At 38.7% G+C, this 15,977-nt stretch overlaps 1 protein-coding gene across 3 annotated transcripts in view; it reads right to left on the minus strand.

Annotated features, from left to right (window-relative positions):
* Positions 1 to 4,135: 4,135 nt before the first annotated feature.
* The window catches only part of SERPINB7 (serpin family B member 7), a 68,486-nt gene continuing 56,644 nt past the window's right edge, over positions 4,136 to 15,977 (minus strand). For 2 of the 3 annotated variants that reach the window (XM_008261388.4, XM_008261387.4), the window contains exons 5-8: positions 12,587 to 12,704; positions 9,574 to 9,716; positions 7,637 to 7,783; positions 4,136 to 5,234 (exon numbers count right to left, since the gene is read on the minus strand). In XM_008261388.4, the coding sequence (XP_008259610.1) occupies positions 4,836 to 5,234; positions 7,637 to 7,783; positions 9,574 to 9,716; positions 12,587 to 12,704 (807 nt within the window). In that variant the 3' untranslated portion in view covers positions 4,136 to 4,835. The remainder of the gene's footprint in view (positions 5,235 to 7,636; positions 7,784 to 9,573; positions 9,717 to 12,586; positions 12,705 to 15,977) is intronic. The other variant, NM_001171286.1, reaches the window with a different exon arrangement.

Genomic DNA, 15,977 nt, shown 5'->3' on the forward strand with positions numbered 1-15,977 from the left:
AAAAGATACATTCCATTTTCCATACACTGTGATTCCCAATGGGACTGACCCTTGATAGCACTTGCAAATCAGAATAATACATTATATATATATATATATATATATACTGTAATTTCACTATTTTTCTTTTAGCCTCAAAATTTGACACCACTATTCTTTGCAAAAATATTACTACATACTTCCAGATGTGACTAATATGTTTGGCTAGGGGCTTATTTTTCCTCTTAAAGCCATTCATTTTATTTTATATGAAAATTTTTTATTCAGAAATAGAAATTCTATTTCACAGTTGACTAAAACAAACATTCAGTTTACTACAATTTCAAGTTCCTGTGGTAGGGTTGTGGGGCTGGCAGAACTCGTGTTGACTTGCTGCCTTCCTTAAGTGGCTGCTCACAACCACAGAGGGCTTAGGAACTCCAGGCCTTTTCAGAGGAGATAGCCCATGTGAGAGGGCAGTCCCAGGAGGAAGGACATTTTTCATTTCTGTCTTCCTTCCTACATTCATCAAGCTCTTCCTTGCTCTGGACACTGACTGGAGCAATGAGGCTAGAGGACAGTTCAGAATCCTCGCATTTCTGCTTCTGCTGGTATCTGTCACTGAATTAGCACCAGGTGGAATTAGGTGGTGGGAGTCCAGTCCCTGCAGAATTGTGTTCTCAATTCCCTTCCCTGTGTTGGGCCAGTCTGAAGAACCACAGTGGAGTTTCCAGCCTCTTGGGGTTAGTGCTGAGATTATGATGACAGAAGAGCCTGGGGAACAAATTTTAAGGAATGCTCCGCAGATAAAAGTCAGTACTTGCAGGACCCTGAGACCCTGGCAGTGAGCTTCCGTTTAACAATGAACCACCTTTTTGTGCAATTTGAGGAAGCACTTGTGCTCAGGGTCATACAAATACAGAGCTGGCTCCTTAAATTTGGCATCCGTGGGAGCCTTGTTGGCCTCCCCCTAACCCTGGCCTCGCTTGGGACCCTGGTCTGGGTTTTGGATACACCAGACAGAGAGCATATTTTTGGTGACTGTGTTGTCATCTTGTATATACTATAAGTACTTTAAGGGGCTTCTTCAAAGACATTTGAATTAAGAGTGATTCTCACCTCTGCTGTTATACAGAGCACCTCGGTTAAGGAGAGCAATAAGCTTCAGGAAAATGCTCCTGCCTGTTCTAAAAAGGGCACGAGGTTCTTTATGATAAGTTTCCTAAAAGAGCACTTGAAAAGGAAAACTTGTGGTAGCTGGGTTTGGATAAGAATATTAATAGGAAAGTTGTAATCCTTTCTTCTGAAAGATTTGATTTATGTGATGTCTTGCCAATACCCATAGGCCCGGCAGCCAGCAATTTTCCCAGCCTAGAGATGTGGTTCTGATAAAGTAGCCTGAAGAATTCCTACACAGAGAAGAGTCATCTAAGTACTTTGGCTGGCTGGCTGACCTATCATAAAGAACAGAAACGTCACCATTTGCGTGACAGCCTCCCACACTCTTCACACTGCACAGAAGTAAAATCCTGTGAGATTCCAGTGTGTCTCTGTTCCCAGTGTCATCTGACTTGAATTTTTATAACTGGGGAACAGGAAAGAGAAAAAAGTGTGTGTGTGGGGGTGAAGCTCCAGTCACAAGAAAATAAAAATAACTATGGAGATGAAGATATTTCTTTTTTTAAAATTATTTTAGAGAGTTAGAGAGAGAGAGAGAGAGAGAGAGAGATTTTCCATCCATTGTTTATTCCCCCTGATGGCCACAATGACCAGTGCTTGGCCAGGCTGAAGCCAGGAGTCTCATCCAGGTCTCCCTTGTGTGTGCAGGGACCCAAGCACCTGGTCCATCTTCTGATGTTGTTCCCAGGCCATTAGCAGCAAGTTGAATTGGAAGTAGAGCAGCAAGGACACGAATCAGTGCTCATAAGGGATGCTGGTGTTTCAGGCAGCAGCTTTACCTGCTGTGCCACTATACTGGCCCCTGGGACCTATTGTAAGACTTTGTGACACACTGACCCCTTCCTTAGATTTTTCTACCACTCATCTCTTTGGGAAGATTGTGCCCTGGTAATTCACATGATCACCCAGCAACCAAAAACCACCCTCTGGGATACACCAGGTAGTTCTGATCACATGTATAGAACCCAAGGGACGTATTTGCTCTGATGATGGGATAATCCATTGAAATGGTCAATCACACATCTTGATAACAGAGAGCTTGTATACAAATTCAGTTCTATTATGAACTTTGTCTTTCACTATATTTCTAGTGAGTTATTTGATTTCTCTGACCCAGTATTCATAAACTAGAGATAATAACAGATTTTTAAACAATGAATATAGAAAGTTCTCCTTCTAAGAAATAGAAGGATCACAGATTTGAAAAGGAAACTATCAGTCCATAAATTCATTCTACGAAATGAGAAAACCTGAAGTAAGTTTAGCATGATTAAGAGTGGCTTGACTTGGCAAATTCATGCAGCTAGAAAACATCAAATGTTTCAGAAGCTGTTTTGAGCCTGAGAAAGTTCCCACCAATTGCTGCTAGATCACGATTACGTGAAGAGCCCTTCTCTGGATGAGATGGGGCCTTGAAACATGAGATGGACTTACGAGCTGGACCAACAAACCAACATTGTAAGGAACATTTGTATTTAGTTGTTTTAAATAGTGCTGTTGTCTGAATGTTGGAATCTTCTCAAAATTTATCAAGTCTAACAACCATCACAATAGTGCTAAGAGGCGGGGCCAATGGGGTGATTAGATCATGTGGGCTCCACCCTCCTGAATGGGGTTTGTGGCCACATAATAAGTTATCAGAGGCCGGTGCCGTGGCTCAATAGGCTAATCCTCCGCCTTGCAGCGCCGGCACACAGGGTTCTAGTCCCGGTTGGGGCACTGGATTCTGTCCCGGTTGCCCCTCTTCCAGGCCAGCTCTCTGCTGTGGCCAGGGAGTGCAGTGGAAGATGACCCAAGTCCTTGGGCCCTGCACCCGCATGGGAGACCAGGAGAAGCACCTGGCTCCTGCCATCGGATCAGCGCGATGCGCCGGCCACAGTGCGCTGGCCGTGGTGGCCATTGGAGGGTGAACCAATGGCAAAAGGAAGACCTTTCTCTCTGTCTCTCTCACTGTCCACTCTGCCTGTGAAAAATAAAATAAATAAATAAATAAGTTATCACAGCTGTCTTGCCTCTTCCACCCTTTCTACCACTGAGGGTAAAGCAAGAGGGAACCACGTGAGGAGCAATCTCTCACTAGACACTGAATCTAGTGGGACCTTAATTTTGAACTTCAAGGCTTCATAACTATAAGAAACAAATTCATATTATTTATGAATTACCCAGTCTATGACATTTTGTTATAGCAACTTGGAGGCACAAGGACATAGCTATTTCCTTACAGCTCTCACTTTTACTCTCTCTGATGTGTACCTAAACCCCAGTGGAGTGGAGTGTCACCTCGGCTGCCCAGAGAGTCCTATCAGCAGGAAGAGTGGTCATGTGTGTGACTCCACGGCTACCATCAGAATGCTCGCTCCTTTCTTCCATCCACTGAGTGTTACACTAATTTTGATGGCATAATAGATGGGAATGGTAATCAAAAATATCAATTAATCCCCCAAAATATGCAACTGCATACCAGTAAAAGTTATTCCCATAAAGGTCCTTCAGAGATATAATAGTTACTTCAGGTGTTGCATAGTTGTATTTGAATTATTTTGATGAGGAATTTTCTACATATTTCAAATCATGCCCTATCTTCTCATTTATATCATGTTAATAGATTCTATAGCATTTGTTGAAAATCAAACATCTGCCAAAAACAGACCTAAGCACCCCAGTGCTGTATCATTGGCTACCCCCTATGTAAATCATTCTTAACCAAGTGTAAGTTTTTTTTGTAAATTTACTTATAACTTGTTTGGAATATTCATACAGGTGAATCACTTCTATTCTGAATTTAAACCCTGGCATTTAAAATTAGCTCATCAACTTATACAAGTATCTGTATAAACAACTTTCTATCCAATAAATAAGCAACATTGAGGCATATTAAGCTTATTCGTATTCTATTATTTCTTCCTTTCATTGCTTTCTTGGTTTGGAAAATTAAATGTTTTGGTCTCATAATTGGTCAGAGTAGAACAAACACATGTACCAGTATATTGTATTTATTCTGATAAATAGGAAAAAACTTGTAAACTACATAGCAAATGATATAATATATTGTAAATAATAGCTTCCAACAGTTGAAAGGTTTTTAATGTCTGAAAAACTATGTACACATTAAATCTTTTCAAGAAAAATCACAAAATATGTCAACTTAAAATTATCTTGCTTGGTTCCCAATTCCAACTCCATATTTTTTAACATCTAGAGTATACACTGATTTAACATCAAATGTTTTAAAGTAAACTATCATGTCTTCTTGGGCCAACCAGGAAAACTTACCCTTCATCCTTATTTCCAGGAAACAGATGATCTTACTCCCCAGATCCTTTACAATGAAACTGTATATCTGTGATAACTGCAAAAACCCAAGAAGATTCCTAGGGCTGCTGCTACATTCTCATTACCAATGGAACCCTCTCTATAATTCCCAGGTGGGCCATGGGGGAGAATAGTAGAGATGAGTGTGCATAGAAAGACAATGAAATCAGAAATGGGTGAGGCTAAGAGCAGGGATCAAGACAATCAACCAGGTGTCCAAGAGGAGTCAAGTCCCAATATCATCTGCTGGCCACTGTCAGGAAAAAATCAACTCAAGAGCAACACCACATGCTTCCAACTAAATCTATTCACTTGTGATGTTTCTTTGCTGTGGCAGGGACTACAAATAGAAACTAACAGGATTTTCAAGGGCAAGAGACTTTGCCACTAAACAAGATGATGTCATCTTTCCTGATGACAAATAGGAATGGGTGATCAGCTCTGAACACTGTAGATTCAGGAAGTTGCTTTTCTACAATGTTGTTTCCTGTGGCCGCTGTTGCCTCGGTTCCCTCCTCAGAAACCTCTATGAATGATTTGTGCATCAGTTTCGATATGTAGAGGCGACCTCCCGAGGCGATGCCAGAGAGATCAGCTCTTGATTCATCAAAGATATCACTCAGCCCCAGGGCTCGCAGGTGTTCTTTGATTTCATAATTCTTCTCTATCTTGAACCGAGGAAGAAACACCTCAACATACTGAGATTTCATTCTTCTTGGACTGGTCCAGTCCATTAGATTCCGAAAGGTCAGTTTGTTTTCAACCTGCAGAAATAATTTAAAAGTAATTGAACTTGTATGATTAGGAACCAGATGAAACAAAATCTGTAAGGATATGTGGTTTTCTAAAACTACCCTTCCTGGAATTTTTTGCTTATGTTTGAGAATGGGTCCTGGGGGAGTCTGGAAAGGGAAAATGATTTAAATTAATAGGTTCTAACACATCCATGTTTGTTTTGTTCTGCTGTGACAAAGCATAACTTGCTTGCACTTCAGGGCATTTTTGCTCTCTGCCCACATGTGAACAGACATAGCCACCATTGAGCAACGGGAAATGAAGGAATACAGGAATCAGAAATCATTGTAGAGAATAAAGAGCTCTGTTGTAAAATAAATCAATGTTTTCTGATGATCCTCTCATGAAAAACATAAAAATCCTGCATGGATTGCAGGAGTAAATTAATGGAGTCCTAGGAGATCCTAGTGTTGGGAGCGCAGAGCACCAACCTCAAAAACGTGGGTGATCAGTATCTCCTAGCAAAGCCACCTACGCTGTCTGGGAAACTTGGATCTGAACTGGCTTTTTTATGCCATGGAGGAGACTACTGAAGCTCTAAAGGATGTAGGGAGATCCACTTAGGCTACGTAACAAGCCACCCTAGTTACATAGTTAGGAACCTGAATCTCTCTAACATCTTACCAACCCCAAACCATTCACAAATCGAATTCACCAACTCCTGAATACCGATAATTGATCATAGATTCTCCCAGATTTAGAATGATAAGATTTTCTTGAAGACTGCTTAGAAATATTATATATGGGCATTTTTCTCAAATTCAGGTTCACTGGAACTCTAATAAAGCTTTTCATAAACTTTACTTGTATTTGTATCAAGGATCTAAATCTGTATAACCAAACTTACCCTAACTTCAATTTTCTGCATGAAATTTTTCCAGTTATAAATATATTACAATGTTTTATTCTGAGTTTTAATTATTTTTCCCCATTTAGCCCACTGAAGAACTAAGTTCATAATAAGTATCTGGCTTTGCAGAATTAGATAAGTATTTAAGCTTATATAGTATGCAGGCTTATATCATTATGATTCACATATTGTTAGGTAAATCTATTATAGAAAAGAAAATTCAGACAAAAAGTACAAAAAAATATACCTTTTGAGCTATGTACTGTTTGTTTTATCTGGCTTACTTTTCCTATTAACACAGATTATTTTAGATTAAAATAATTGATATTCCTAATCAAATTGTTATGGAGAGTCTCTAATTATTTATTTAATGAGTATCAATATTTAATAATGTGACTTTAGATTTAACAGCGCCAACTCTGTGACATTTCTCTTGCTTCTCATGTCAAAAAAGATCTTTAAAATGAAAATCATTTTGAGCCTAAATAAGTAAGCTTGATCTTTAGCAAAAAAACAAACAAACCGTATTTCTAAAGCTTGAATGTTTTTAAGCCATAGGAAAGACAAGTAAAATTAATGTCTCTGGATGGTAAGAGCATCAGTTTCTTTATATTCTTTCCACTTTCTAATTATATAATAATAAATATGTATTATTTTATAAACCAAAACTTAACAAATATTTAAAACTGTAATTGTAGCTTTTCAATGTGGCTGACATACACACACACACACACACACACAAATACATTTTCGTATATAGGTGTCTATCAAACAAACTAACTAAATTCCTGGAGCCTCCTTTCCTTATCTCATATGGTTGCTGTTGATCAAATCAGTGAAATGAAGAGTACATGGGCTAGCATGTAGCAGGGGTCAATAGACAGTGTCTGCATTTCTTGTTATTGGAAGAACAGAGAAAAGTAGATAATATCTATGCCTCTGGATTACAGATAACAGACTTAAAGAGTCAAATTCAGGAGGAGAAGAGAAAGAAGACCAGGATTTGAGAAGTGTGAAGGCATCTTTCTGGCATGGCCCCTTGCACTGTGCTGCTCTGTTCCTCCCCTTATCTTAGACACAGGGAAGACCCTCACTATTGCTTCATGCTGGAGACAAAGCAGCACAGAATGGAACCACACATTTTCATTCTCAAGAGCTCAGGACTCCATGTCATACCTGCCATAAGATTCTTAGTCTATTACGAGTTCAATAACACCTAAAAGACCATTTTCAAGGCCAAGCACAAAGATCTCAACTCTTGCCTTCTGAACCCAACAGCTGAGATTTGAGAGGATTCAACTTTACAGCTACTCAATTAAAATTATGAAAAACAGAACTAAGTCAATCTATGATGGTGTCTGGTACATAGTCGATATCCCTTAAATATCTATCAAATAAATAAATAGATAAGATTCTAATATCCCAACAACTTGAAATAATAGTCAGTAGATGAAAACACAATCAACATTATCCCAAAAGTATTTTTATTCCCCAATAGTGAAAGTGACAATGATAACCTACTTGTGACAGGTCAATCTCAGGCAGCAAAATGTACATGCTTATGCCACCATGGTATCTGAGCTCAAGAACTTGCATGGCTGGGTACTGAATGGCAGACAAATTGAACCTCCGTTCTTGATGCATCATGGCCACTGATTTCCCAGAACACTGAAATTTAAACCACAAAATATTATTTATAATCCCAGCTCATTTTGCTTATTGTCCATGGACTTATAAGGTCATCATACTTGGTCAGTAAGATTTTGCACATTTGATCCTATGCATCCCTTTAGTTGTTGCACTGGGGTACATCTTAGTGGTAAAATCATAGACCTTGCATTTTGTTGAATGAGTATAAAATTTCCTAACTGTGACTTTGGTAAGTGAGTTCACCTTTCTGTGCCTCCACATTCTCAACAATATAGTGGGAATGACAATAGTACTTGCTGCCCAGAATTACTGTAAGGATTACATACATTTTCTCTCTAGCACTTGGAACATTGTCTTGTACTTGATGCTTAATGGAAAATTTTTATATAATAAATAATTGACAATTATCAAAGCATTAAACTGAAAAATGAATCTATAGATTTTTTTTGACAGGCAGAGTGGACAGTGAGAGAGAAAGAGAAAAAGGTTTTCCTTTTCCATTGGTTCACCCTCCAATGGCCGCTGCGGCCAGCGCACTGCGGCCGGCGCACCGCACTGATCCAAAGCCAGGAGCCAGGAGCTTCTCCTGGTCTCCCATGCAGGTGCAGGGCCCAAGGACTTGGGCCATCCTCCACTGCCACTCCACACCGGGCCAGAGCAGAGAGCTGGACAGGAAAAGTAGCAATTGGGACAGAATCCGGCACCCCAACCAGGACTAGAACCCGGGGTGCTGGCGCCACAGGTGGAGGATTAGCCTATTGAGCGGTGGTGCTGGTCGAATCTATAGATTTTTATCTCTTAGAAATAAAATGCAGACTAGTAAATAAGAAATATTGGGGCCGGCGCCGCGGCTCACTAGGCTAATCCTCCGCCTTGCGGCACCGGCACACCGGGTTCTAGTCCCGGTCGGGGCGCCGGATTCTGTCCCAGTTGCCCCTCTTCCAGGCCAGCTCTCTGCTGTGGCCCGGGAGTGCAGTGGAGGATGGCCCAAGTGCTTGGGCCCTGCACCCCATGGGAGATCAGGATAAGTACCTGATCAGCGCGGTGTGCCGGCCGCAGCGCGCTGGCCGCAGCGGCCATTGGAGGGTGAACCAACGGCAAAGGAAGACCTTTCTCTCTGTCTCTCTCTCTCACTGTCCACTCTGCCTGTCAAAAAATAAATAAAAAATAAAAAAAAGAAATATTGGAAATTAATAAAAATATGTTTTGTAAAGGTCAGTAATGTTTCAGATAAAAACAGATTTAAATGAATAAAGAGATAAAACTAATATTTGGAAATGTATAACATTACCAAATATAGATTTATTTTCTTGTGAAAGGAAAACATATCCTGGCTCTGACTGGCAAGAATCATTGATGGCAAATGATTCCAACTGTAGATTCTATAATTAAAATCACAAAATATTAAAGGTATGTTTTGTCATATTTTCTTTTTATGGTCTGAAACTTTAATACTTCTTTACATTTTAAAGATTTTTTAATAAACACCAATTTTTGGGACTTTTTTTGGTTGTGTTTCATAGGTTACTAGCAGGAAAATTAAAAGTTTGCTTTACAAAGCAACTGAAAATATAGTAATGGTAATGCTGAAGAATAAATGAGGAAAAAAAAAGATAAAACCAGCCTATGTAAATTCCAAAATTACTTGCAAGGCATACTCATTTTTAATTTTTATTTAATGAATACATTTTTCATAGATATAACTTTAAGAATATAGTGGTTCTTTCCCCCATACCGCCCCCCCCCCCGTCCCACACAAGGAATACTCTTAAGAAAAACTTCCCAAATTAAACGGGAGATTTGCATACCTTGGGAGATCTGAAGCGGCAGTTTAATGTCTCACTCTTGGTGAAGGCAGACTTCCACTTGCCTTTGAAGTATACAGCATTCACCAGCACCATGACAGCAGATGAGCTTATGCTACCATCAGAAAACACTTTCTTAATTTTGCCTTTAGGAAAATAAAGTGGTAAAAATGATAACTTTTAAAGCAAAAATTTTAAAATATTTTTCAGACCATTCATGAATCACTTTTCTTATGCAATACCTATAACAGTAATTAAGATATTAGTAACAACTTATGAGTAATTAATGTGTCCAGCATTTCCTAAACCCTTTAGAGGTAATATTTTGTTTAATTCTCACAAAATTCAAACAAGGTAGGCTCTATTATTGCTTCTGTTTCCTGTTGAAGAAGCTGAGGCACAGAGGAAGTGAATAACACATACAACATCACACAACAAAGCAGTGGTAATCAGGAAGACCATCCCCAGAGCCACTACTCATAGGCACCAAATTTTTTTTTTCTAATTGATTAGTCCATTGTGAATCATTGCAACACTACAAGTATAATTCACCTGTACTCAGTTGAAAGAACCAATTCCCTCCTTAATTAAGAAAATTTTTGCCAGATGCCATGTGTGTCAAATTAAAATTAAAGACAAAGCTCATGCCATTATTGGGCTCACAATCTAGCACAAAGAAGTCAACAATCACCAGATTGGATGTAACACAAATAGCACACCATGGAGGTGTGATGAGTGTGTTGTGGGAGCAAGACTAAGGGCACTGGACTCTTTCTGGGGCTATTTGCTATTGGTTAAGTCGAGGAGAGTTGAGTGGTAGGGAAATTTCCAACAAGCAAGAATTAGTTATTCAAAGACACAAAAATCTGGAAGACCAAAGTGCATTTTGGGAAACCCAAACTTATCCCTGTGTTTTAGGGATGATAAGGCAGGAGTTATATAATGAAGAGCCTTGAATATCTGGTAAGGATTTCGGATTATTCTAACAGCAATGAATTGGTTCGTGATTCATTAAAAGACAAGAATGGCATGGTCACTAGCCTTTCAATGGGATGGCTCTAGTAGAGGAGAGGAGTCGTAACACCTGGTTGGGGTTGTTCACAATATTGGCAACAGTTCCAAGTGCTTTCTCAAATAAGTATTGAGAACATACGCTTTCATAAATTTCATAAAAGAATAGTTAGGGCTGGCACTGTGGCATTGTGGGTAAAACCGTTGTCCGCAGTGCCAGCATCCCATGTGGGCGCTGGTTTGAGTCCCAGCTGCTCCACTTCTGATCCAGCTCTCTGCTATGGCCTGGGAAAGCAGTGGAAGATGGCTCAAGTCCTTGGGCCCCTGTACCCACGTGGGAGATCCAGAAGAAGCTCCTGGCTTCTGCCTTCAGATCAGCACAGCTCCGACAGTAGTGGCTATCTGGGGAGTGAACTAGTAGATGGAAGACACCTTTCTCTCTCTCTCTCTCTCTCTCTCTCTCTCTCTCTCTTCTTCTCTCTCGCTCTCTGCCTCTGCGTCTCTGTAACTCTGCCTCTTTCAAATAAAATAAATAAATCTTTTTTTAAATGTGAATAATCACACATGCATTCACATGAGTAAGGAAAGATGATAAATAAAGGATCCAAATACCTAAAAGTGTTAGTAATCTGATATCTGTAAATGCTAAATAGAATCTCACTCAGTTATTAGTAAAGTAACAATTAGGTTCTCTTGATTTGTGAGTTCTGTATTTGAAACACATGGTGGCTACAGATCAGAGTAACCCATTGCTGGTATAACAATGAATTAATGAAAAAATGAAATTTGAAATAATGTATTTTTATTCCCAGGACTAATTGTATCCCTTTAAAGGTTTGCACAGGAGAGTGCAAGTAACAATGTCTCACATTTCTGGAACAGAGCGAGACCAGAAAATGCATGCACAACATTCAGATTAAAAATTGAGGCCAATAATCCTCCACCTTGCGGCGCCGGCACACCGGGTTCTAGTCCTGGTCGGGGCGCCGGATTCTGTCCAGGTTGCCCCTCTTCCAGGCCAGCTCTCTGCTGTGGCCAGGGAGTGCAGTGGAGGATGGCCCAAGTCCTTGGGCCCTGCACCCACATGGGAGACCAGGAGAAGCACCTGGCTCCTGCCATCGGATCAGTACGGTGCGCTGGCTGCAGCGCCCCGGCCGCGGCGGCCATTGGAGGGTGAACCAATGGCAAAAGGAAGTCCTTTCTCTCTGTCTCTCTCTCTCTCACTGTCTACTCTGCCTGTCAAAAAATAAAAATTTTAAAAAAAATGAGGCCAAATTTTCAGTAAGCAAATAATTGTCTTTGTAATCAGCTAATAAACAAAAGCAGAGATGAATAGATTTTCTGATTTGTTTTATACCAAACCAAAATATTGGTGGGATTCAGTTTTTAGTTTTGAGAGACTTATCAACTAGGATTTTCACTTTTTGGAAGATACTAATTTGGTCACATATATTATTTTGATAAACATCAAGAATTTTAAAAGGAAAGATAAGCTGTATACATCCTTTAGAAAAAGCAATGACATGAAAACATGTCTGGCAGGAGAATATTATAACTTAGTAAGGATCAACCCAAGAAGGATCAATAAGATATTAAAATCTGCACAGTAGTATAAATATGAGTTTATCATTAGAATGAAATATTATGTTGTAGTTGTTAAAAATAATGTTATATAAACCAAGCTTAGTTTTGTTCATTAAGAAGGGTGAGAGATTGAAGTTAATTCAGTAAATTACCCCAGCATTCTATTAATTTATGAAATGATCCTGTTTGTCTTATAGAGTTATTATTCAATAAAAGGAGATCATGTAAAAGGTAAAATCTTTTTAAAGTATAAAACATTCAAATTTTTAAGATTACTCAAAATCACATTGCAGACAAATACTAAAGTAATTTTTAACATAGCAATCATTATTTTGAATTATATGTACAAAAGACATCCAGTATTGAAATTCTCAGCATTCACTCATAACTTACAAATGTCACAGAAAAATATTGTACTTACCATGTGTCTCATTTTCAATCCATTTATTAATTTTATATCTAGTATCCTCTACATCATTTGTAAAGTCAACTCGTTCCACTTTGGCATTGTACAGTTTTTCAGCACACTCGATGTAATTCTATAAATAAGAACACAATTCTTGTATTTATAGATCATCATTGATTAGTCAGCTACAGCCTTGGCTTTATCATTGCTAACTGGTCTCACTTTCTGTGCCATCCTCTTCCTGCTGGAAACCCTTCAGGTTACTCACTGCACTTCAGCCAAAGCCCGAGCCCAGAGCACCTAGCTTAGGAGACAGTGCTGTTCCACAACTGACACCTCATTTCAAGCCGCTTCCTCCTTCATACTCTCTCTCTTTCACACCCAGTTCCTTACAGCTCCCCGAAAAGTTCCATGTATCTTCTCTCCCTTGAAGCCTTTGAACATTATTTCTGCCTGGATCTGCCACATTTCTCATGGTTGTCTCTTACTCATTTTCAGGTTCTAAGCACTGATCTCTCCTTGATAGATGTCTTCCTTACATTTCTCCTATGTCATCTAACAGTCCCTTTACCTTCACTTTTCTTTATAGCTGTTATTTTAACACATCTTACTTATGAGCCCTCCATACAACAGTAAATTCTGGGAAGTCAAGTCCACTTAGGCATACTTAGTGCTTTATTCCTAGCACTTAAAACATTAGGTTGTACATATTAGATTCTCAAGAAATATTTTTAATTAAAATTATCTAATTTATTAATATAACAGTAGTACAACAAAAGCATATATGCATGTTTTGGAAGAAATATTTCATAGTTGAGAAATAAAAGATTCATTACAAATCATGTATTGTCAGAGATCATCAATAAATTTTATAAGATTTTCCACTATGATAGTGAGGACTGGCGAGGCATCTGCTATCTATCTGCAGGAAAACACCCACAGAACATTCATAAACTCATTCTGGTAGGTGTGAGGTGATATCTCATTGTAGCTTTTAGTTTTCATTTCCCTGATGATTAGTAATGTTGAGGATACTTCCATATATCTGGTAATTTGTATGTCTTCTTTTCAGAAATGTCTCTTCAGATCTTTTGCACATTTTTGACTTTTTTTTCTGGCCATTGAGTTTTTTTTTAAGCTCCTTATACATTTAGAATGTTAAGCCCTTATCAGAAATGTGATTGGCAAATATTTTCTTCCATTCCATAGATTGTCTCTTCTTTCTGTTAATTACTCTCTTTGTCATGCAAAAGCATTTACTTATATGTAATCCCATTTATCTATTTTTATTTTTGTTATGTGTGATTTTAGAATCATATCCAAGGAATCATGGTCTGGTTCAATGTATTTGAGTTTTTCCAACATGTTTTCTTCAACTAGTTTTATCTCAGGTATGAGGCTTAGTTGATTCTTTGTTACCTCGGATGAGAAAGGAGTCTAATTTCATTGTTCTGTATTTGCCTATCTAATTCTCCTCATTCCATTTATTGAATATGCTGTCATTTCCACATTGTATGCTCTTTGAAATGTCAAAAATAAACTGCTTGGGACTCATGTTCTGGCGTAGTGGGTTAAGCCACCACCTGTGACACTGGCAATCTATTTGAGCACCAGTTCAAATCCTACATGCTCCACTTCCAATCCCACTCCCTGCTAATGCATATGGGAAATCGGTGCAAAATGGCCTGAGTGCATCCAGATGGAGTTCCAAGATCCTGGGTTCAGCCTGACCCATTCCTAACCATTGTGGCCATCTAGGGAGTGAACCAGGTGATGCAAGACCTCTCTCTCTCTCTCTCTCTCTCTCTCTCTCCCCCTCTGTAACCCTGCCTTTTAAATAAACAAAAAAATTTTTGAATATCAATTGTAAATGCATGAATTTATTTCTGAACTCTTTATGTGATGCTGTTTGTATTACTATAACTTTGTACGCTATTGTAAGGTCAATGTGATATACTTTTGACTCGAGGATATTTTGGCTCTTTGTTGTCTATATGGCTTCATCTGAATTTTATGATTATTTTTTCTATTTCTGTGAAAAATGACATTGTGATTTTAATTGGGATTGTATTGAATCTGTAGATCAGTTTGTATAGTATAGACATTTTAACAGTACTAATTTCTAATATACAAACACAGGTTATCTCTTCATTTATTTGTATATACTTTCAATTTCCTTCATGGATGTTTTACAATTTTCAGTATACAAATCTTTAACCTCCTTAATTAAGTTTATCCCTAAAAATTTTTTTGGTACCTATCGTAATTGTGAATGTTTTCTTGATTTTTTTTCAAATAGTTCATTTTGAGTATATAGAATTGATACTGACTTATTGTAAGTTAATTTTTTGTCTTTCAACTTTAATTTGTTTATTAATTCTAACAGTTTTTTGATAGACAACTGAAGATTTTCTATTTGTAAGAGCATGTTATCTACACACAGGGACAACTTAATTTCTTCCTTTCCAAGTTAAATCCTTTTATTTCTCTTATAAATTTATTCATCTAAACTTTCCAGTGATACTATATTTAGTACAAGAGATGAAGGTAGGCATCCTTGTCCTATTCTTGATTTTTGAGGTAAAGCTTTCAACTTTCATTGTTGAGGATGTCATTAGTTGTATGCTTGTTATATATAATTGTTACTGTGTTGAAGTACATTCCTTCTATATGCAGTTTGTTGAGAACATCTTGTCAAATTTTGTTGGATGAATTTTCTGCATATTTTAAGGTGATAATAGGATTTTTGGCCCTCACTCTGTTAATAGATGACAATTATTGATTTGCATATATTGAATCTTCTTTGCATCCCTGGAATAAATCCCACTTTGTCATGATGGACGCAATTTTAATGCACTGCTGAATTCAGTTTTATAGTATTTTTTCAAAGAGAACAGGTTTCATGCATTTCATATATACAGTTTTAAGAATGATACTTTTCACCCTTTCTTTCTCTGTCTCTCACTCCCACCCTCTGTGGGGAGCAACTCGGACTAGACTAAGTTACTGGAATTAAGACTTATTCTATGCATCTGCTCTCCCACAATATGACACTGGGAGAGGAGTAAACAACTTCTACACAGCTGCCTCCAGTTCGACAAATAACCTGCAGGAGCTGATCCTGCTCCTGATTGGAGGAGAGCAGCGTACTCGGCGTGTGGGTAGCAGAGTTGGGATTGGTGGAAGAGAACTATAAAGGAGGAGAGAGACAACATGCACCAGGAACATCTAAGAGGAACATCCGGATAACATCTGAGCAGCCCCCGAGAGAGCCGGCCGGTGGTGTGCTGCTCCCCCGCGGAAGTGGGGAAAGTGGCAGGGGGAGCCGCCCTTCCACAGAGGTGGAAGGATCTGCAGCCAACCTGGGAAGAACCAGCAGCAAACCCGGGAAGGGCCGAGCAGGCAA

This window comes from Oryctolagus cuniculus, chromosome 10 (assembly GCF_964237555.1).
Source record: "Oryctolagus cuniculus chromosome 10, mOryCun1.1, whole genome shotgun sequence".
Classification (NCBI taxonomy): Eukaryota; Metazoa; Chordata; class Mammalia; order Lagomorpha; family Leporidae; genus Oryctolagus; species Oryctolagus cuniculus.